The 25364-nt window shown below is 39.6% G+C and overlaps 1 protein-coding gene across 8 annotated transcripts in view; it reads left to right on the forward strand.

Moving 5' to 3' along the window:
* Positions 1-25364, forward strand: part of LOC110841535 (ras-GEF domain-containing family member 1B) — a 360406-nt gene that overhangs the window by 306085 nt on the left and 28957 nt on the right. For all 8 annotated transcript variants that reach the window (XM_022087180.2, XM_022087175.2, XM_022087176.2 and 5 more), the window contains one exon: positions 3236-3355. In XM_022087180.2, coding sequence (XP_021942872.1) covers positions 3236-3355 — 120 coding nt within the window. The remainder of the gene's footprint in view (positions 1-3235; positions 3356-25364) is intronic.

Consider the following 25364-nt stretch of genomic DNA (forward strand, 5'->3'; position numbering starts at 1 on the left):
GTCAGTAAAATGTAACATTTCGCTCGCACACTGTATTCAGAGCGAGTGTTTGTCTGTGGGAATCCTGAACAACTGTCTCTCGTGAATATAGAGCTGTGAAAACAATTGGTTATAATAGTTACCTTCAAACTCTTCATCCTGTGACACCTGTGTTATTCAGAATTATTGTGATGTGTTTCCGAAATAAAAGCTTTGGCCTCAAGAATTCTTATTTCAACAGCGAAGCTTTTTCTTTGTTGTAAATGTTGGCAGAAAATTTGACTGCCCCTCCCCCCTTAAAAGCCGAGTGCGTACTGTGGGTCCTTTCCCCGGGGGTCAAACGGGTACGGGGCGAGATTCTGACCACTAGCCCCCCTCCCCTCTAGTGCTTGACTTAGGGATTAGGGTTAAGACAGCAAAGTAACATGAACGTAAGAAATTATATTTAAGTTTATATAATTTTATACACCTGAAGATGGTTCTTTTAGAACTGAAACATGTCGTGTAAAAAAGTGATGATCTAATGTAAATCGAACATTTCGATAAAGAACATCATTTAATATATTTTAAATATTTAAATGTTAATTATAGTAATATTTTAATATTTAATAGGAATTTTATTGTGATTAGACTGATAAGATTTAAACAAATATATATTTATCACAATATGACGCAACTTTATCATCTCATGAACGTAAGGCTTTTACATTGTACCTGGTCATTATGAGGTCAGGATTGTGGGATATGTCATAAAGGGAACAATTACATTAACTTTACTACAACAGAGAAGTTAGTGATTAAGCCCTAGGTCAACGTGCGCTGAACTAAACTTTTAATACTGCCATGGTTTAGTACAATTCATCATAAAAGATGGCGACAGATTTCTGTGAAGGAACAGAGTGATTAACACAGAGAATTAGATGTGCCTAAATTACTCATACTTGCCATCTTTGCCATCGTGACTGTACATATTACGTATTGACGGAGTATATTCTCAGTGATGACACTAGATGGCAGAATGTCTTGCTTTTCAAGTGATGCTGCTATTAGGCAGTTTTAGAATTCTTTATAATACGGGTGTGAAAACATTGGAAAAGCATTACTAGTAATACATTATTATGATTTATTGTTGTTGTTTTTCTTGTGAACAGAAAGTTAGGAAAAGAATACGGGAGACAGGCCTGAAGAAGATGAAGGTAGAGAAAGGACAGAGGAAAGAGGAAAATGTAGTTAGGGATGAATATGTGAAAGAAATCATTCTGCATTGAATTTAAACAAGCTCTTTTCACCATTAATATACATTATTCAAGTTTTGACACAATTATATACTAGTGCAAAATCAAATTACGTTTTGTTGCTTATATTTTTATCAGTGTTTAATTTTAACTTTACATTCTCTCTCCTGCCTCCATTGTAAAACGAGATATTTTGTTCTGTTCAGTTTTAGTAATAAATCGTATTATCGTTATTACCAGGAAATAAACACAATCGGTTTATTTGTTTTATTATCGATACTCTGAGTCTCGCTATACATTGAAGGATGACATTAAAATAATGTCGCAACGAGCTGCAGTTAAGCATAACCTGAAGTTTAAAAGTATTAAATTTCTATGCACTGACATACGTATGTCAGCATTTGTATATGGCTGCTATGTTACCATGCAACACAGCGACGAACTCGATGCCTTCAGTCAACGTCGTGAGCCATCTATGATACTGAATGTGTTTTTGAAAGAAACCGCATTTGTTTCCTCTCCTGTGCTGTTTATAGAGCTTTCGCTAATATTCCTGCTACTGGTGTGGGTTTTCTGGGTGTCTGGCATGATCAATGTATTAACTTCTCGTTTCTCAACAGATGAAAGTAGTTAGGGCTCTTGAACAAAATTGTGTGAATTGTCGTGAAAATATAATAATATAGAGTGAACAAACCAACAACTATTAACACTATAATGGACGCTATTGCCATACGCGTTTCGACCTCAAGAGATCATCATCACTGGCATCAGGGAAATTAATATATATAGTCAAATAGTTCGAGCAAATTTCATAATTAAAATAAAAGGTAATTGACAAGATGACTGCACAATTACATTTTATTTTAATTATGAAATTTGCTCGAACCATTTGACTATATATATTAATTTCCCTGATGCCACTGATGATGACCCCTTGAGGTCGAAACGCGTATGGCAATAGTGTCTATTATAGTGTTAATAGTTGTTGGTTTGTTCACTCTATATTCTAATACACTACACGGTATGCAAAGTTTTAAGTGAAAATATAAGCTTAATAACAGAGGGGGATTAACGTTTTGAACGGAAATAGTCATTCTTAAAGTGAACACACTGTATAATGTGGCTTTCATTATAATTCCATGTTTAGTGAATCTGTTTGTTACTAATTTAATTGACCTAGTCTGTGTTCCGACATTAAGCCGGTTATAATTTGAAATGGAAGAGTAGATACATCTGATTTTGTAGGCATTATTAACAAAACAACAGCTATAGGCCCAGTTCGTATTGCTATAGTAAATATACCCGTATAAGCTTACAGCTAATCGTTTTATTATACTACAAAGTATTGCATTTATCTAATAACTGATCCATACAGCCTAATTGCGATGAGTTATTGAATTAAATACCTTCATGTTTACCGTATAATCCATGAATCAGAGTCATTTCCCTTTGATACTGTGTTATAGCCTGATAATTAGAATCTAATAAACAAATGTATCAGTTGAAAAGAAATGAGACAACGTTACTTATGTTCGTGTATTTTTATTTGTAATGAAGTGGAGAGCGGACGACTGTAAATAAATTGGATTTCAATGCACTTATTAAAAAGGTAAGTATAAGGTCATGAAATGTATCTTTATCCAGTGCACTGAATTGACGGCGTCGTCATTCAGATTTATTGTCAAGATGGCAAATTTCCTTTTTTCCGATCCCCATAAATATTACCAGAATATTTTTGTTACATAATATATAACCGTCCTTCATAATTAATTTAACGAATAGGCTTCTTTGTATTGGCAGATTCTGCAGTCAAAATGTGAAAAAAATATCTTATTAATTACTTAAAATTATATTAATAAAATTAAAAAGTATTTACTTATTTAAAACAGTATATCGGCTGCATTAATTAAATATTGTCATCAGCTTCGTCCTTTTGTGAGTAAAGGGGTTCATGTGTAGAAGTCAATGTTGCATTCTAAACGGAACGTCCTGTATATTTGTGGGCTGTGTTTTTGTTTCAGAGTTTACCTCAAACTCCGCAGTCTGGGAAGAGTTTCAGCGCTCTATTGAATGGTGGCGCCCCTGGTGAACACAGTTCAAGTATCGAGTCTGTTCCTGAATCGGGATCTCACCCAGATCATGTAAGTGAGCTTTGCATAACGTCGGAGATTATTACGCTGCCCATCAACGTTCTGTATGCTTACTTTTAAAATATATTAACCAGTTGCCCTGTCAGAGACGAAGAAGCCCCAAACTTAGGGCGTAGGGTATGATAATATGCTACTTGGTCAGGGCTGTCACACACCTCGTGGGGCGGTGATAGATGATGATGAATCGGTGGTGGAATGATGATTAAGGGGTTAAATCCGAATAAATCAGGACGATCTGTTCCATGTCACTTCGTCCATCACGAGTCTTCAATTTCTGCAAGACAATGTCATTATATAGGCCTATAAGAATAGATGTAATATTTTAAATCCTTACACTTCTCACTTTTCTCTCCCCAAATATGGGATAGATCGCTGACCATTACACCGCCTCTATGGGCGCGTATAACATATGGTCACCATCGAGGGTCTGGTGTGGCTTCTGTGTTGAATGATAGCCCGAGGTTTGTTTCTTGGCAGAGACTATAAATTTTAAAGCTCATGCACTTGTAATAGGAGTCACCGTCGTCCGTGTGTGTGTGTGTGTGTGTTCGATCTTCTTCTCATGCAATAAACATCTTGCCGTACCTTCTGGACCTCTACGCAATCTGCAACTTTATGTGCCCTCTGGATCAGGGTTCAGAGTTCACGGTACTTGAGCCAAAAGGCGTGTTGACAACAGTTCGGGTTGCACGTGACCCACAGAAGACTTGGTTCTATTTGTCGAGACATTATAGAGGCAAAGTTGTGAAATAGGCATGAATCCAATCCTGTTCCCGTGATATCCATTCCTGTGTACGCCAGTAGCTTCCGTGTTGTCTGTTCCCAATCAGACTTTGTATGCATTTCTCCTCTCCCCATTGATTTCATGGTGATGACGGTATTCGATGAATAAACTAGTTATGAAGGTCCGCTTTATGGATTATTCTGCAGCCTCAGTCCCTTGTCACATCATCCCTCTTGGGTCCAGACGTCCTTCTAAGCACCGTGTTCTCAATCTCTTCTGATCTGACAGAAATGTAATTTCGTGTTATGCTAGTCTAAAATCGAATAACAGAAGAAACCTTTGGTTAAAGTCTTTCCCTGCTGGAGCAGAGTAAGTTTTAGCGATTAATGGAAGATATGAATATCGCATTTTAATCTGGTTTTATTAATCGTTTATCTGTTCACCGTGCTGACCTGCCTACATCGGATCACATACTAGGATAATAAATATTCGTCCCCACGCACTTCCTAATTCTCGTGTTATGAGACAAACTCCAAATGCATATTTGATGGGAGACAGGAAATGCGTACAGACTTTTTGAATAGAAACCCGTTCGAATGCAGTCAAATGAAAGAGAAGGCGGGAAGGTAACAGACCATACAATGTTGGTTTCAGAGCATTTAGTTTCGTTGCTGAAGCAGAAAACTTTGTTCGTTTCGGGAGATACCCGCTTCGGATCTTGATGTGATCAACTTCTACCGTGATTTTCCGCAGTCTCTTCACGTTGTCAGAACAATGTATTGAACAAGCCAGGATTGTCTGTTTCCAAATCCGTGTACCCACTGTTAAAGATTATCCTTTAAACTCATTAAAGGCATTGTAACTTGTGTAATTGAAGTAAAGTATTTTAAATAACCTAACAATCAATATCAGTTGTTGTGAAGATATGAACTTGATGGAAGTGCTAGAGGATAATTTTCTTTTGCGGTAATGAAGCTTTTAATTTGATTATAAGTGTTACTTATATGCTGATTTATGTAAGAAAATTACATCCATTCTTCAACTTTTTGTACGCTAAGAACATCATCGGCATAATTTCGGTGTGTAACAAAAATTATTTCCGCCTTTTTGCGTCATTTTGTATTGTTTCGTCATCGTAAATTTCTCAAGGCATCGTCAATAGGCAATTAAATTAATTAAGCGTGAAAACTGTTAGACGTGGCCTATGTTTAAAGAAATTTTAAAATTGTTGATTTCACAGTAGGCGAAGGTGTATTAATATTCATTTGATAATTTCAGTATTCCAAGGATTGTAGCAAATTGCCTTGCATTGTGTATACACACATTTTCGACACGTTTACTGCCATGTCTTATCAAAGCAAGTCGTTCGGTGTGTGATGTATTCATTATCCGCTATGTAATTCAGTATTCTACTTCTGATACTCAACAGTTCTAAATTAAGTACCTGGGATTTATTACAGAAACAACAAACGCGGAGTTGATGAGGCATTATGAACTCCCAAGTACCTCGCCATTTGTGCCTTCATGTTAAAGGAAAGTTACGTAGCTTAGTTTGGGTATTATAACTCAACGAATTTATAGTCCACAGCTTGCATTTAGTCGATATTCAGAGCAACTCGACTACTCTCGAGAGAAAGCGGACAGGGGATTAGACAGTAGCCGGGATTTACAATGTTTACTGTAAACTGTGACGTGTATTAACGGTTCATCCTTCTGGCTGCACGTTTTTAAGGAGGCCATTGTTTCACGTGTAGCAGAATCTGCTACCACTAATTCTAATGTAGCCTAAGGGGTCGTTGGTTGTATTTTACATCACATTCTACTAATATTCTCTCCATTTTCGACCCACCCCTACCCCACCAGCGCAGTTGCAAAATTCAGTGGCCCAGCGACGAAGGATTTATTAATGTTACGTGTTCAAATCCAGTTTAAGGAAAGGTTTTAATTAGGACTTCGGTGATCACGAGAAAATCTGCTACATCTAGGACACTTGTCTACGTTATCAGAGACTGTGAATGAACACAGTTCCCGAAACATCGACTGTGATTGTGGGGTCAGTAACAAGCGTAATTCAATAAAACGGTCTCATTCGGAGTGATATAAACTGTTAATAAATTATATATTTTTTTTATTTTTAGGCGTTCTTTAGGTTACGTCAGTGACCTTGGATACAGTTGTTGCATTTGATGTTCCTTTGGTTGTCCTTTTGACGTAAAGCCGGTGACAAGGCTTAAAGAACACCCTTAGAATTTCAGTGTATTCCATTATTAAGGTAGCTTCTGAATCAAGATGTACCTACTGTTATGGAAATTACTGTATTATACAGTAACCTTTTAAGCTTTTGTAGGCAGAGAGATAAAAATAGGATGTGAAATTGCATGCATGAAATATTCAGACGTGTTATCACGTATTGTCACACAAGCGAGTGTTTGTGGTGCGTGTTGGATGTTGTGTGGGACACAACGCTTGTGCAATGTGTAGAAAGTAAATACATTAGTTGTGCTGTTATTTTAACCCTTCCAGATCACAGCAGTTAGGGATACGGGAATTTATAGGATTCGTGACTTAACTGGGTAATAATAAGGTGACAAAACATTAATTGTTATATTTGTTTAAATTTTGTCAGTCTAATCACAATAAAATTCCTATTAAATATTAAAATATTACTAAAAATTAACATTTAAATATTTAAAATGATGTCGCGACGCCTTCCATTTCGACCCCAAAGCAAGAACGCAGGAACGATTCTAAGACAATTAAAATAATATCTAGAGTGATTTTAGAAAATCGACGCCTGGCGTCGCGACGCTTATACTTACGACGCCTGCAAATAACTTAAAATTGACAGCAAAATGGTCCCAGATGATAATAATTCCTCAAGTACAAAATCGACGCCGAGCGTCGCGACGCCTAGTGACGCCATCAAAAGACGCCAAAAGAGGCATATAACTATGATATGACATTCGAAATAATACTAGAAAAACGACGCCAAAGGTAGCGACGCTTCCGAAAGACAAAATTTTACCAAAGACGGCGCACAAACCTAACCTAACCTAACCCAACTTAACCTAACCTAACCTAACCTAACCTACATCACCAAATTCCTCTTTCACTTTATTCTTTCTCCTCTCCTGTCTTCTTTTGGCAAAGGGTCGCGACGCAGAACATTACGATGCCCTCAAGAGAAGCCAAATTTACTGCGGAAAAGTCTCCTGATTGAACTGGAGTCATACCAGAATATCGACGCCGAGCGTCGCGACGCCTACCATTTCTACCCCACCGCAAGAACGCAAGAACGATTCTAAGACAATTAAAATACCATCTAGAGCGTTTTTAGAAAATCGACGCCCGGCGTCGCGACGCTTATACTTACGACGCCTGCAAATAACTTAAAATTGACATCAAAAAGGTCCCAGATGATATTGAATCCTCAAGTACAAAATCGACGCCGAGCGTCGCGACGCCTAGTGACGCCAAAAGACATATATCTATGATATAACGTTCGAAATAATACTAGAAAAACGACGCCAAAGGTAGCGACGCTTTCGAAGGACGAAATTTTACCAAAGACGGCGCACCAACCTAACCTAACCTAACCTAACTTAACCTAAGCAAACCTAACCTAACCCAACCTAACCCAACCTAACCTAACCTAACCTACATCTCCATAATCCCTCTTTCACTTTCTTCTCTCTCTGCTGTCTTCTCTTGGCCAACGGTCGCGACGCCGAACATTACGATGCCCTCAAGAGACGCCAAATTTACTGCGGAAAAGTCTCCTGATTGAGCTGAAGTCATACCAGAATACCGACGCCGAGCGTCGCGACGCCTTCCATTTCGACCCCACCGCAAGAACGCAGGAACGATTCTAAGACAATTAAAATACCATCTAGAGCGTTTTTAGAAAATCGACGCCCGGCGTCGCGACGCTTATACTTACGACGCCTGCAAATAACTTAAAATTGACATCAAAAAGGTCCCAGATGATATTGAATCCTCTAGTACAAAATCGACGCCGAGCGTCGCGACGTCTAGTGACGCCATCGAAAGTCGCCAAAAGAGGCATATATCTATGATATGACGTTCGAAATAATACTAGAAAAATGACGCCCAAAGTAGCGACGCTTTCGAAGGACGTAATTATATAAAGACGGCGCACCAACCTAACCCAACCTAACTTAACCTAAGCAAACCTAACCTAACCAAACCTAACGTAACCAAAAATAACCTAACCTACATCACCATAATCTCTCTTCTCTGCTGTGTTCTCTTGGCAAAGGGTCGCGACGCCGAACATTACGATGCCCTCAAGAGACGCCAAATTTACTGCGGAAAAGTCTCCTGATTGAACTGGAGTCATACCAGAATACCGACGCCGAGCGTCGCGACGCCTTCCATTTCGACCCCACCGCAAGAACGCAGGAACGATTCTAAGACAATTAAAATACTATCTAGAACTATTTTAGAAAATCGACGCCCGGCGTCGCGACGCTTATACTTACGACGCCTGCAAATAACTTAAAATTGACAGCAAAATGGTCCCAGATGATAATAATTCCTCAAGTACAAAATCGACCCCGAGCGTCGCGACGCCTAGTGACGCCATCAAAAGACGCCAAAAGTGGCATATAACTATGATATGACATTCGAAATAATACTAGAAAAACGACGCCAAAGGTAGCGTCGCTTCCGAAGGACAAAATTTTACCAAAGACGGCGCACCAACCTAACCTAACCCAACCTGACCTAACCTAATCTAACCTAACCTAACCTAATCCAACCTAACCTAACCCAACCTAACTTAACCTAACCCAGCCTAACCTAACCCAACCTAACCTAACCTAACCTAACCTACATCACCAAAATCCCTCTTTCACTTTCTTCTCTCTCCTCTGCTGTCTTCTCCATCATTTTAAATATTTAAATGTTTATTTTTTAATATTTTAATATTTAATAGGAATTTTAGTGTGATTAGACTGACAAGATTTAAACAAATATATATATTTATCACAATATGACGCAACTTTATCATCTCATTAATTGAAGATTTCTGTCTTCTGGGTTGTTGCTCTGTGTAGTCTGGTCGATGTTAACCAACGTTTCGGAGGTCATACTGCCTCCGTCATCGCCCTGATGACGGAGGCAGTATGACCTCTGAAACGTTGGTTAACATCGACCAGACTACACAGCGCAATAACCCAGAAGACAGAAATCTTCATACTCATCGCCCTGATGACGGAGGCAGTATGACCTCTGAAACGTTGGTTAACATCTACCAGACTACACAGCGCAACAACCCAGAAGACAGAAATCTTTATACTAATCGCCCTGATGAAGGAGGCAGTATGACCTCTGAAACGTTGGTTAACATCTACCAGACTACACAGCGCAACAACCCAGAAGACAGAAATCTTCATACTCATCGCCTTGATGACGGAGGCAGTATGACCTCTGAAACGTTGGTTAACATCGACCAGACTACACAGCGCAACAACCCAGAAGACAGAAATCTTTATACTAATCGCCCTGATGAAGGAGGCAGTATGACCTCTGAAACGTTGGTTAACATCTACCAGACTACACAGCGCAACAACCCAGAAGACAGAAATCTTCATACTCATCGCCTTGATGACGGAGGCAGTATGACCTCTGAAACGTTGGTTAACATCGACCAGACTACACAGCGCAACAACCCAGAAGACAGAAATCTTTATACTAATCGCCCTGATGAAGGAGGCAGTATGACCTCTGAAACGTTGGTTAACATCTACCAGACTACACAGCGCAACAACCCAGAAGACAGAAATCTTCATACTCATCGCCTTGATGACGGAGGCAGTATGACCTCTGAAACGTTGGTTAACATCGACCAGACTACACAGCGCAACAACCCAGAAGACAGAAATCTTCATACTAATCGCCCTGATGAAGGAGGCAGTATGACCTCTGAAACGTTGGTTAACATCTACCAGACTACACAGCGCAACAACCCAGAAGGCAGAAATCTTCTTACTCATCGCCCTGATGACGGAGGCAGTATGACCTCTGAAACGTTGGTTAACATCTACCAGACTACACAGCGCAACAACCCAGAAGACAGAAATCTTTATACTAATCGCCCTGATGAAGGAGGCAGTATGACCTCTGAAACGTTGGTTAACATCTACCAGACTACACAGCGCAACAACCCAGAAGACAGAAATCTTCATACTCATCGCCTTGATGACGGAGGCAGTATGACCTCTGAAACGTTGGTTAACATCGACCAGACTACACAGCGCAACAACCCAGAAGACAGAAATCTTTATACTAATCGCCCTGATGAAGGAGGCAGTATGACCTCTGAAACGTTGGTTAACATCTACCAGACTACACAGCGCAACAACCCAGAAGACAGAAATCTTCATACTCATCGCCTTGATGACGGAGGCAGTATGACCTCTGAAACGTTGGTTAACATCGACCAGACTACACAGCGCAACAACCCAGAAGACAGAAATCTTTATACTAATCGCCCTGATGAAGGAGGCAGTATGACCTCTGAAACGTTGGTTAACATCTACCAGACTACACAGCGCAACAACCCAGAAGACAGAAATCTTCATACTCATCGCCTTGATGACGGAGGCAGTATGACCTCTGAAACGTTGGTTAACATCGACCAGACTACACAGCGCAACAACCCAGAAGACAGAAATCTTCATACTAATCGCCCTGATGAAGGAGGCAGTATGACCTCTGAAACGTTGGTTAACATCTACCAGACTACACAGCGCAACAACCCAGAAGGCAGAAATCTTCTTACTCATCGCCCTGATGACGGAGGCAGTATGACCTCTGATACGTTGGTTAACATCTACCAGACTACACAGCGCAACAACCCAGAAGGCAGAAATCTTCATACTAATCGCCCTGATGAAGGAGGCAGTATGACCTCTGAAACGTTGGTTAACATCTACCAGACTACACAGCGCAACAACCCAGAAGGCAGAAATCTTCTTACTCATCGCCCTGATGACGGAGGCAGTATGACCTCTGAAACGTTGGTTAACATCTACCAGACTACACAGCGCAACAACCCAGAAGGCAGAAATCTTCTTACTCATCGCCCTGATGACGGAGGCAGTATGACCTCTGAAACGTTGGTTAACATCTACCAGACTACACAGCGCAACAACCCAGAAGGCAGAAATCTTCTTACTCATCGCCCTGATGACGGAGGCAGTATGACCTCTGAAACGTTGGTTAACATCGACCAGACTACACAGCGCAACAACCCAGAAGGCAGAAATCTTCTTACTCATCGCCCTGATGACGGAGGCAGTATGACCTCTGAAACGTTGGTTAACATCTACCAGACTACACAGCGCAACAACCCAGAAGGCAGAAATCTTCTTACTCATCGCCCTGATGACGGAGGCAGTATGACCTCTGAAACGTTGGTTAACATCTACCAGACTACACAGCGCAACAACCCAGAAGGCAGAAATCTTCTTACTCATCGCCCTGATGACGGAGGCAGTATGACCTCTGAAACGTTGGTTAACATCTACCAGACTACACAGCGCAACAACCCAGAAGGCAGAAATCTTCTTACTCATCGCCCTGATGACGGAGGCAGTATGACCTCTGAAACGTTGGTTAACATCTACCAGACTACACAGCGCAACAACCCAGAAGGCAGAAATCTTCTTACTCATCGCCCTGATGACGGAGGCAGTATGACCTCTGAAACGTTGGTTAACATCTACCAGACTACACAGCGCAACAACCCAGAAGGCAGAAATCTTCTTACTCATCGCCCTGATGACGGAGGCAGTATGACCTCTGAAACGTTGGTTAACATCGACCAGACTACACAGCGCAATAACCCAGAAGACAGAAATCTTCATACTCATCGCCCTGATGACGGAGGCAGTATGACCTCTGAAACGTTGGTTAACATCGACCAGACTACACAGCGCAATAACCCAGAAGACAGAAATCTTCATACTCATCGCCCTGATGACGGAGGCAGTATGACCTCTGAAACGTTGGTTAACATCGACCAGACTACACAGCGCAATAACCCAGAAGACAGAAATCTTCATACTCATCGCCCTGATGACGGAGGCAGTATGACCTCTGAAACGTTGGTTAACATCGACCAGACTACACAGCGCAATAACCCAGAAGACAGAAATCTTCATACTCATCGCCCTGATGACGGAGGCAGTATGACCTCTGAAACGTTGGTTAACATCGACCAGACTACACAGCGCAATAACCCAGAAGACAGAAATCTTCATACTCATCGCCCTGATGACGGAGGCAGTATGACCTCTGAAACGTTGGTTAACATCGACCAGACTACACAGCGCAACAACCCAGAAGACAGAAATCTTCATACTCACCGCTGTGAAAACCTCAAGTCTTACATCTCATTAATTGTTATATTTATTTAATGTTTGGACTTGAGGGAGATGAGGCGACAGGAGACTGGAGAAAATTACATAACGAAGAGCTTGAAATTCACTCTTTACCAAATATTACTAGGATTGTCAAATCAAGGAGAATGAGATCGCAGATACATGTAGCAGCCGTGAACATGGAATAAGATGGCAGAGTGATGATGAATGGGTAGTGCGGAAATATTTGTAAGGAGACGACTTTGGCATATTTAAAGGTACTGCTGTTTTAAGACTGAAGAAATTGTTGTCGGAATGGTTCGATACCGGGAGTGGATTCGAACTTCCCGAGTAACAAACGGGAGAACGACACTTGAAATATTCGTGTGTGGGCATCTAGTCCTAATATATTTTTCTCTCTGTAATGATAAGTTTCGATTTATATCTTAATTGCGTCATGTTTGTGTTATATAAATACATATATTTATTTTTCCAGTCTATACACAAAACTTGTTTTAAAATAAATAATAAATAAATAAAATATAACATAATGCAATTTATATTGTAAATGTTATAAATAATTTTAACAACATTATTTTAAAACAAGTTTTGTGTATAGACTGGAAAAATAAATATATGTATTGATAAGTTTCGAACTTAACTTGCTGGCGTAGGAACGAGAATACTAATAATACATTTTACAGTGGTGTGAATGTAAAAAAGTACTTAATCTGTATTTCTTCTTCATACGTGGTGAGTACTTCGTTTTAGGTACTGTCCACTTTTTGATTGAGTGGCTTATGGAGATTTTTATTCACATTGGATGGTAACCATCTAATCCATCACCAGACGTAAGGGCCTATCGAGAATACTGAATTATCTTGGAGGTTTAAAGTTAATTTCTATTCTTTTCGTCGTAACAGTGTGTGAAACTTCTGCTCCTAGTTTATTCCCATGTTAAGTATTAGACCCTTCGAGTCGTTTCGGAGTTGGTTTGTATTAACCCCTCCCTGTCTTACACATTTGGTTTTATAATGTGGGCTTATAAGACTCGTGCAAAGAGGAATGTATACCACACTCATGCCACCCTCTGGTTTTCTATGCACCCCTACGTTTTGTGTTTTAGGTTTAAACTTAATTTGCATATGCGAGGGGAAATTTATACCACTTTTTGCCCATTTTTTTCTCAACACCCGGTTCTATAATTTTTCTCTTTCTCAAGATAGCTAAAAGTTATGCTTTTTTTTTACTTTTCTTTCTTTGGTGTTAGTTTTTATTTGTCGTTAAGTTTGTCCGTCACTTCGTCTCCTTCTTATTCTTTTTAGAAAGCTGTAAAGAACCAAGGTGAGTGGAGCAACATGTTGAAGGCACAATTTCGTATTCAGAACGCCCGGCAAGCGCCGACTTTCAGCAAGAAATTATGAATCCTAACAACAGTATGACGCATTGTGTGTCTCAGACGGAAGAAAGGGCTGTAGAATGCTGGGGTGGAAAGTGAACTAAGGCGAAAGTTTCTATCTTTTATTCGTGTTTCCTTTCAAAGTTTTGAGTTTAGCAGAGTTTTTTGTGAGTGTCTTTTTGAGCATGCGTGTAGCTGGCCACACACATCCATTCTGCGCGGAAATTGTCATTTTATCTCGCATACCCCATGCGTACTTATATTCAGTTTACTATCTCGTATACAAAAACTGACCTCAAAGAAGACAATGTTTTTGCCAAAAATGTCCAAAGAACTGTAAACGTAATTTGCAGCAGTGGTACGCCTATCTGAAGGATTGTGTCTTAAATGCACGGCTCACGCTGAAAGTAGATAATAGTGCGCCAAAAAACCAGCCAACAGTCGTCATATTAAATCTAGGTAAACGGTGGTCTAGCGGTTAGAACGCTGGCCTTGTAATCCTGGGGTCTCGGGTTCGATTCCCGGCGGTGCCCGAATTTATAACTTGTGTTGGGCAAGGCCGTGGTCTAGGCAACACGGAGTTTTCCTCCGGGGGCTTCCCCGGTTTCTCCGTGGCATCCCATTCACACACAGAAGAAGGCAATGGCAAACCACTTCTGGATCATCTGCCAAGAACGTATATGAACAGGTCCCAGTCCGAGAAAAGGATGGAAGGATCCTGTTCATATGGACCTGTCGTCAGACAGAACACTAAATAAATAAAAAATAAAAAAAATTCAGAGATCTGTAATATAAAATACTTGTCATTGTCCTCTCATTTCTGTAAGCCTGTCATGTAACACTTATTCAAAGCCACAGTGTGTTGTGTCCTGCTTCGTATAATTTACAATGTAGATAAACAGTTGTGCAATGAAACAAGTATCATAAATCAAATTTTTATTTTCTGATGGATTAAGTTTATAATGAAAGTAGTAATCCTGTATGCCACTGTTTCCCTGATCTTGTAAACTGCGAACCTTGAACCTGGAGACAGTGAGAGTGGAAGTGGTTTTGTTTAATGTGAAGTGTGTTAAAACATGCAAGGATAATAAACAACCTTTCATATATTAAGAAAAGTCGTAAAGTTAGTCTTGTCAGATGCATGGAATTACCAGTTTCTAGACAACGCTTAGGAACAATGAACAGTCAGTCATGCAGATGTTTCATAATTACTGGCTGTTAATGTGAACGTGGAGCCTCTTTTCATATTCCTTTCTCTTCATTTAACCTCATTCAATACCTTGTGTCTCGCAGTTGTCACAGCCAAGTTGTTAGCAACGCTGTTTCTCATTTGGTATGTCCGAGGTTCGCCTCTCGGACCTCCCTCTGAGCAAATTCTTGGTTACTACCTTGAAACACCGCCACGGTGGTCTAGCGGTTAGCTTGTAATCCTGGGGTCTCGGGTTCGATTCCCGGCGGTGACCGAATTTATAACTTGTGTTCGGCAAGGCCGTGGTCTAGGCAACACGGAGTTTTCCTCCGTGGCATCCCAACAATTACTCCATTCACACACAGAAGAAGGCAATGGCAAACCACTTTTGCATCATCTGCCAAGAACGTATGTGAACAGGTCCCAGTCCGAGAAAAGGATGGAAGGATCCTGTTCGTATGGACCTGTCCTCAGACAGAACACTAAATAAATAAATGATGGCCACGGTGGTCTAGCGGTTAGAACGCTGGGCTTGTAATCCTGGGGTCTCGGGTTCGATTCCCGGCGGTGACCGAATTTATAACTTGTGTTGGGCAAGGCCGTGGTCTAGGCAACACGGAGTTTTCCTCCGTGGTATCCCAACAATTACTCCATTCACACACAGAAGAAGGCAATGGCAAACCACTTCTGGATCATCTGCCAAGAACGTATATGAACAGGTCCCAGTCCGAGAAAAGGATGGAAGGATCCTGTTCATATGGACCTGTCGTCTGACAGAACACTAAATAATAATAATAATAATAATAATAATAATAATAATAATAATAATGATACCTTGAAACAGGACACGACAGTCTCCTTCCGAATTTCTCTTTCATAATGTTCCTGTCACTATTCGGTTGAAGAAACAGTGACTGCCGGCATATTGCCACTTGATCAGAATTTCTTATGCTAGAGGCTGTTAATTGTATTAATATTGATATTATTACAGCTGATATATTAATATTAAGGTACCGTCTTTTTGCACAACTTGGCTTTCCATTTAACCTCGCGTGCTACGGATTATATGACACGCGGACGTAACGTAATTAAAGCGGTAATATATTCATTGCGCAGTGCACAGCCGAGCTAACTCGTGATGTCTCGGGTAATCCATCATGCATGGTGTCACCACCCCCCTTTACTGGCTGCAATAAAAAATAATTAGGGTGTACCGTTTCTTCGTTATATATTACAGCAAGTAAGTCTAGAAGGGTAGAATACCCCTAGAGGCATTTATATCAATTTTGTCCTGCAAACTGGCACACTCGCTTTCAATCACGTTGCCCTTGCTTTTTAAGTTCTCTTATCTCGGTGACAGGGGTGGGTAAAATGTGAATGTTCAGAAAAGTAATTTCAGCCCAAAGCCATGTTCTGGTATCATTAATAATGCGATTGTTAAGTAATCAGTTTCGTGATGTGGAGTTATGTTTGAATAGCTGCTTGTCGGTCAGGTAGTCGGTAATATTCCCACCGTTACGTCTTCTGGGTTGTAGCGCCGTGTTGTCTGGTAGACGTTTACCCAGCGATTTAGAGATTCTTGCTGCCTCCACTTGCAGTAGTCGTCTCTGAAACGTCGGTAAACGTCTTCCACAGCACAGAAAACAAACATCATCTTACTCGTCGCCATGAAAACCTGAAATGCTACTTATCTTGACAGGATTTTTCTTTGTGGTTTTCCTCAGTATCTTTAGGACATGACAGCGTCCTTTAAAATCCTAACTCCTAACTATTCACTGTAATGCCCACATCTGTAGACGCCATATAACCTCTGTAGTTGAAACAGCTTCATTAAACTATCTGCTCTTTAATACCCTAAGGTTTCTAATTCTAAGAAACAATTTATAAAATTTGAATATGTTTTAAATGAATTATGCAGTCACCAATGCCTTTGTTTTGTTTTTTGATGTCACTGGGTAAAAATCGAGATATGGTCGGTCCATAAATCTGTTTTCCTCTCAGTAACAACTGCCAAAAACGTATTCATATCCCGTGATGTAGTCTGGCCCGCTAGGAAGTTTGCCATCCTCGAACAGCGACTGGCTTGTCAATAACACAAATTTTATATGAAATTCAGTGCCTTGTGATACGAGTTGCGAGACCTAACAGGATTTCTGAATGACAGACTCTGATGTGCTCGAATTTTCCGACATAAAACTCAGATCTTGATGTTTGGAACATAATTACTGTGTAATGCCGTTAGAGACTACCATATGCAATGTACTGAAGGCTACATTTTGTGTCTGTATGAAATGACGCAAATGAACGATCATTGTGTCTAATGTATTTCCTGATTCATATTTTAAGGCGTCCGTTTCGAATCCCAGCACGGTCTAACTGAACAACAAGTGCCAGTTTCTGATTCTTGAAGAAAAACTTTCCCGTGTCCTCAGGCATGAGAAAATTATCTTATTGGCGCATTTCTCGAATCCAATTTTATTTTTCAGTTTCCAGATTAACATAATCTGTTGCCTAGTTTATACAGAAAAGAAGATTTTATAGCAACAGTCAATTTAATTTAATGTGAATATTTTAAATACATTGTACGCTTAAGCTGTTCAGTGTGTAAAAGCATTTTAATACTGAGTTTATCTTAAATATAATTTTAACAGAATGTCATAAAATTTCAATAAATCGCCTCTGTGTCGGCAAGGAAGTCTCATTGCGGCTTCAGGTATTAAAAGGTTGAAACCCGTATTTCACAGTTTGCAGAAAATAAAAAAGTAGAATAGAGAGACGATAAGACCTCAGCACCGGTTAGTTTTTATTTTTATGGTTCATGAAATATCTCTTGGGCGCAGAACTTTGAACGGAAAACAAGGTGAGACTATCGGTTGCTTAATTTGCATGATTACTCGTCACTTCATTTATACGCTAAAGCCTGAGTCACGGATTTTACATTGAGTTTGTATTGAAAGTTCTGGTAACTGGGAATTTCATTCTGTTTCCTCGCAGTGTGTTACCTGCCCTTGCTCTTTGTTTTAAGTCCAAATATTCTTGCTTCTAGACGTGGAGAAAACAAACATTGAATTTAATTAACATTGTTGATAAACGGAGTTTGCTAGCAGAGTTGACATGAACTTGCTCTATAACCTACAGCTTTCTTCCCATATCAACGTAGATTTGTAAGGTTGTGTTTTCCCTTCTGTTCGTATGGCAAACTGTCTGGAGTCATTTTTTTTTATTATTATTATTATTCCATCCACCATTTTCACTTCTATGTACCCGAGACAAATCTTGCCCCTGAGGTACATAGTGCAGCAGCTATTTCTTGAAATACATTTTGTTTTTAATACGTGCTACATGTGTTATATAGTTTTATTGTGAGGGATGACTATATTTTACCTCAGTTTATTATTATTATTATTATTATTTTATTACTGGTCGTACTGCTAATACTATCTGCCGTAGCGTGATTCTGATATCTCACTCCCATCTGTCGCAGAGATTAAGAATGCGTGGAATCATTCCTCCTCTAGTTTTTAAGGCGTAGGGCTAAGTAAGCTCAGGGACGATTTTATCTTTGCGTTTAAACATCCCTTTCAGTGCTCAATATTTTGGCATTTAAAAAAAAATAAGTTTAAGGTTTTCGCTGTAGTGAAGATGTCGACGTTGGTTTTCATGTAATTCCATACGAACTTGTAGGTAGATACCAGTGTTTCGGAGAAACATACTGCCTCCCTCTTCGGGGTAGAAGACGGATGAAGTATGTTCCTTTTGTAATGTTGGTATATACATGTGAGACAACGTGGCGTTGCAAACCACAAGACAAACATCTGCTCTTTTGAACCTGTTAGCCTGTTTTACAAATACGAGGAATAACTGTGGGCTAATTTCGGTATAACTAGTAGACATGCTTCTAAATGGATTGAAGGTATAAAGTCTGTGGTAAAGCATTCTGTCATTAGTGGGAAATAAGACTATGTGATAGTGTCATATGTTTTACACAGTGACAGTATATGTTAATACAACGCAGAGGAGTATTCACGAAGTTTCACATTAAGAGACTGCATATTTTTAAAACCCTGGAGACAGAATGACTTTTTGTCGCAGATATGTTAATTCATTAATTTAAATGTAAAAGAGGAGATTTGTCTTTAATATATATTCATTTGACTTGCCCTTTCTTTCAGAAATAAATCATTTTGCTTCTACTACATACAGCGTGCTAAGAAGGGTCAGTGATAATTTTACATACAGAACCATTCCTTAAAAGTTTATACTTACGCATTTGGTGTGTTTGGATATGGAACAGGCCAGATGGCATAATGTAAGACTCAAACAGGATAATTAGTTGTTATTGTGTACTTTTCAGTAGGTAAAACATCGATTTCTTGGAGAAGATAACAGGTTTTATCTGCTATGGCAAACGGTACAGAGCCTGGCTTAAACTTCAGAGCACTTTCCTCTTAGTAAGGCTGAAGGATCCACTTATGGCGTGTGAACATCCATAACGCCTGCAGACGCACCCTTCATAACACAGAGCCGTTTCACTCCATCTCTGTCAACATAAATAATGTCTTGTAATGGGAGTTACATGGTATCCGGTCCTTTTTACTGACATTAACAGTCGTAGTCATTAGGAAAAGCTTATATTATTATAATTTACTCGTTACAGACTGCAGTTGAGTACTCTATAAAAGCTTGAGTTGATTTGTATTTGTGATGGTTATATTATCATCCTCATATTCCAGCCATTTTCTATATAAGAACACGGTTAATTTGTATTACATAATTATTTAGTTTTTGTAGCAGAAGAGAAGATATGGTGAAACAAATCCTTCCTGTATCTCGTTTCCAAACTATAAACCTTGGTGCGTATGGTTTGAGCCACTAAGTTTAAATTATTTTATTTTTATCACGAATTAGCCGCCTTCGTACGTCTCTGAGTTAATTCTGATATTGCCATGTAGCTACTGAATTTTGTCGGATACGTTATACGACGCCCTGGATGAAGGATCAACCTCTCTAAAGGCATCTTCTATGAGGTAACAGTATTTGTGCCTCAAGTGGGATTCGAACACTCACTCACTCTGCTTTTTCACGGGTCATCGCAGTTGGCGCAGATAATTTCATGTGTTTTTAAATAACGTAAACTAGCGGAGTTCAATTAAGGGTGTCATTAACACGGGCTCACTAATATACTCATTAAAACATCATATTGAGTTGTTAGCCTTAGGAGATTTACGTAAAAATTAAAAATTGAAGCAACGATGAGACGAGTCGTTATATAATTATTAATGTCTGTTATTTTAATGTCAGTGGGCCATAACCGAGAACAAACACCCCCCCCCCCCAGGATGGACAGCCATGGGCTGCGCTTTGCATTTTCAATTTGTTTGTTCAATTCGGTGTTTCTGCGAATTGTTGGTGTGTAGTCGGATAAAAGCTAAGCACCGGACGGCAGTGGGTTGGAGTAATGGTTCTGACAACTAGGAATAAAAAATTAATCATTACAACTCGGGATAAAAAAATATTTAATTAATTAATTAATTTCGATGCTCCCCGGTGGCTTGGCCATTATGTCAAATTATTGGTAGCACACAAGATATTTGAATAATATTCTGTGAAAAAGTGTTTGAAAATAACTGAAAAATGTTTCCTTTTATAACCATTTAGGCGTGGAAAAATGAATCTTAGAGCGGAAGATAGACTGTCCCGCGTGGCAGGTGTGCTGATTGGTCTGTCGATTGAACACAAAGACGCAACGTTCAATAATTCGGTCCAAGGCTGCATGCAGTATACTGCGTTCCAGCGTTTTTGGCCGCTGAATTTTTGTGAATTGGAACCTCGGAGCGAGTCACTTACCAGAAGTTTGCAGGAAGGGATGGCAGCAGGCCGCGTACAGTACACTCCAAATAAAATAGTATTTGTTTGATTAAGACTTCGGTGGTTTGTCTGTCTGAGTGTTGTGATACGAGGCGTTATCAATGACCAGAAAGGATGTGACAACGAACAGGTGTCATGTTGTTAACACAGCACGGTCACAAGACGACAATCATCAGGCTTCTACACTTCTGCACTGACACAGACTGTACTGACCGACGGAAACTCCTTCCTTTCTTCCTTCATTGAGTGGTCCGCATACTGGACACTCCCTACAAGGTCAGCGGCCATAATCGGTGGATCCAGTTCTGCGTGACATTTCCACCACCTCAGCGTGTGTTTTTCGGTTACAATGTTCTGTAATGAAAGACTAGTACAAAAAGCCCGAACCTTAGTACATAGTAAAGTAAAGGATTTTTATTTGAATGGTTTGGGTTCGACTTCATGGAACGGTTGTTTGGCGTTCTCGTTTAACAACTCCGTTATGGTCACCCCAGGCCAATATCCGATTAATATTAAACGCCTAGTGGTAACTATATGTAACATCTGTATTAAGAATAAGTATCTCTATGTTTTTCTTGTGATTCTTAGTGTAAACAGGCCTTATTTCCTTAAACAGCGGTAACCAGTTGGTCTTTGTATTAGTGAAATGTGTTTTCTTTGCGGTACGGGGCTGAATTTAATCGAGCTTCGACTTCAGAAGGATGTGGATAAAAGCGGTTTGCTTAGTTAAGTAATTAAAATTCGGTCGGTTTGTTCGTTGTGTTGTTTTTTGTTTGTGTGAACCTTAAGGTTCCATCTGAGAACTGTTGCTCTGTTACGTTAAAGTGATAAGGGACTTAAGTGTTCTCCAGGGACAATATATTGTAGTAGTATTTTGTACTTGACGGTTTAATATTGCTGAGAGTGGTCTGGACGACCTCTGGCATCAGCTGAATGAAGTAGTTAATTTAGTTTTTATTGTTTGCCACATAAAGTCTTTGAAGACTATAGATAACATTTTTCTCTCTCAAAATGTAAATCAGCAAATAATTCTGAGAGCCATAAAAACCTTTTTTTTTTTCCCTAGTAACCAGACATTGAGTAACCCGTTTCGTCTTTAAAGAGTCAGTTTATGTCTAACGTGTTCATCCATTTACAGCAGAACTGCCATTTTGTCGCTGTGGCTAGGATATTCACCTCGGCGTGTATCTCTTTTTTATTTACACATTAATATAATTTTAGTTATTTTATATTCATAGTTTTACATTAATTCTGAATACACGCGCGGAATCATATTTCCTGTTTGACGAACACAATGGCCTTTTGTTATAAACAAACGGAACTAGATTACGGGTAGCACATATAAAAACTGCGGCCCCGGGTTCAATTCGAAAAGGGGCGGGGGGATTACAGTTCTGACCGCGTTTGGGAAGCTGAAATGTTGAATCGAAATGATGGAAACAAAAAGATATTGGTTTTGAAAGTCTGTTCTTCAAGAACGTAAACCCCGCGAGTGGCGAGGGATTTCTGTATTTCGTTAAGTGGAGCTAGCTAATATTAATCTTGCTCTCCTCTCTGGAGAAGAAGAATAAGAATAAGGAGTTAGTTATTAAACTTACCGTTACCAGATACGAGCGCATATTCTTTCTGTCTTTTATTTAATAGGGAAAAAATGGATTGCGGAGGGAAGATTAAGTGGTGAAGACTCTCAAGATGTGGAAATGAGAGATTTTATTCAAAAATATAAATGAACTAAGAACATGAAGGAGAATCATTTCTGTGAAGTTATTAACGCGTAAAAAGAAATTTTCCAGGCTTTGACATATCCGTAGGTATATTTTGAATGATATTCTAAATGTTGGGTAAAAATTAAAGTTCAACTAAAATAATAATTATGAAAACCATCTCTGTGGAATGTAGGGATTCTGTGAACTTTAAAATGTGAAATAGACGCCTGACTGCTTTCCAAATTACAGAGATGCTGATATGCATTTTTTATTTCTTGTGGGTTTACTGGAATAACGTCTTAAGGCGTTCTTTTAGTCTTTAACGTAAGTGAAGAACACCTTAATGGGCGAATACATATCAGTTATTCATTCATTACCTCGTTATAATGACCTTGGGTTGCATTGTTAGAAGGACTGTCGTTTAATTCTTACTCCCTTGGTTTTCCTGTTGCCCACGATAAATCTCGCCTCTCGGATTCTGACGTACTTCAAGGAGAGTGCCTGTCGAATCTTATTACGTTCCTGTTTAGTTTTTCAAATTTTCAAGGGTGTTTCAGGTTTTGCATCGCCGATCCTGCGGGGAACATACAGCCTTCGTGAACTTTTAGATATCCCTGAGCAATGCCTCGTGTTTTAATACCTTTTGAAAATATTAATTTAATATTCTACATAGTTTCCATGTGTTGCTCTCGCGGTTGAAATATGAAAACTTGGCGGGGGGGGGGGGGGGGTCCTCGCGTGGGGTTAAAAACTAACAGATAGGTCTCTTCTGAAATATGAAGTACTTAAAATTTAATTTACAATTAGAGTGTTACAGACACGGAATGAAGACATGGTTTGCAGGCACTGTTTGGGACCATCAGTTTATATTGACGGCTAGAACAGCCAAAGGGCAAACAAGGGCCTGAAAATTGTTGGAATAACTGAAGAGTGTCGTAAAATTTAAATTCACGTAACGTGATTTTAAGAGGTTTGTTTTTCAAATGTGACCCGGCCTGCGGATAATATTTTTCTGCTGTCCCCTACTGAAGTTTACGTTCTCTCTTGTAGCCCTGCGAAAAGCCCGAAACTGATCTTACTTGATGTCTTGTGTCCCATGGCACTCTTATATTCACCTCGTTACAGAGTAAGGCCTCGAAACGTTGGTCGTCTTACTTTTGACAGTGGACAATTAACTAAGAAAATTCACCCATATTCTGTGACACTTGTCTTTATTTGTCGTGTGATAGTTCTTTTACTCATCAAGAAATTGTTTATCATCCATTACCTTGATTTTTAAAATTCTATCCTAAGATGTTAAATTCGATCTCTTAACTAACGAACTAACAGTCCTTGACAAGCTAATTGTACGCTCAGCTAGTCAATAAATTAGCCCTCTTGTATGGTACCCAAATTTTATTACCGTGTTAACAAGAGCCCTCCAGTGGTCCCTATCCTGAGCCAGATTGAATTTGGTTCACACCCTCTAACTCTCATTTCCCCTCTACTAATTTTATTATTATTATTATTATACCATCTATTCCTAGGTCTTACGAGTGGTCTCTTCTCTGCAGGCTTTCCGCTTGAATGAAGGTGCTTTGAGTTTGAACTGGTGGTAGAAAAATGTGCAGCTATGAACGGAATCTCTGATAGGTTACTGCATGTGTTTGCAGAAGAATCGACAAGTTTTCTTAGTCGGTTTGAAATGCCAGCAGCGTGGATTTAGCCGCCTGCTTTGATCTATGAGTTGGGATTATCTCAGGAGGCCCATGCTTCCTCATGCTGGGACGGTACCCATGCCAACCCGAGGGACCGGGGTCTCAATTCAACAGTGGCATATAGTACACATCGACATATTTCTTCGCTTTAAGGGTTATATGCTCTCTAATTGGAAATATTTACATTGATTACCATCAATGTACGTTCATACATTATCAGTCCTTCTGTGTTTATGTATTTTATTCCACATACGTTTTTCGAACATATCTGTTCGTCATCAGGGGCAAGAATCTGTCAAGTTACTTAATATCTGTGTTTGTTATGTTTAATCATAAAAGTTACAACCTAAGCATCTCACAAGATTTCACCAAGTCAACGTGTAGAAATCGTCTTGGTTAAAAGTGTAACTACGTTCAATTGTCACGGAGGGTTAAAAGGAAAAGATGTGTTGTATCCCCTGATTTATTTTCGGGTAACGTAGCTTTGTTCACAGACGTCGTCAGGTCATTAACATGAGCGACCCCGAGCACAGACCAGAGATCGAGCCAGGACCACGAGAAATGAACGAACAAGCGAGAAATATAGAAATAACACTGAACGAAACAACTTAAAGATCAGTGAGGAATTATTTTGTTCGGAGTTACAGTCTGTTCGGACTATCAGTGATATTTATCCATTGCTCTACCCTGAGGTCGCTCTTGTACTGTTGCTTATATATGGTCGATTACAGTTTCACCCCATAGCTGGATTGAAATCGGTGCCGTTCACAACTACACGAAATAATACGTCACTTCCATTACATTAGGATCAGAACAATATGTTTGCTTAACAAGACAATCGATTACTACTGGAATTGCAATTCGGGGCATTAATCACATCTCTAAAAAAAACGTAGTAAAGCGATTTTGTGTTGTGTGTATAGCGACTTTGTCTTCGTCATTTATCACCGCCGAATCCCCATAAATATTTAAACACTGAATCGAAAAGAATCCTCCTGATTCGTTTGGTTTTGTACAGAATCGATACTTT

Source organism: Zootermopsis nevadensis, unplaced genomic scaffold (genome assembly GCF_977971745.1).
Source record: "Zootermopsis nevadensis isolate Lab colony 2312 unplaced genomic scaffold, Znev_1.0 Znev_ptg000012l, whole genome shotgun sequence".
NCBI classification, from domain to species: Eukaryota; Metazoa; Arthropoda; class Insecta; order Blattodea; family Termopsidae; genus Zootermopsis; species Zootermopsis nevadensis.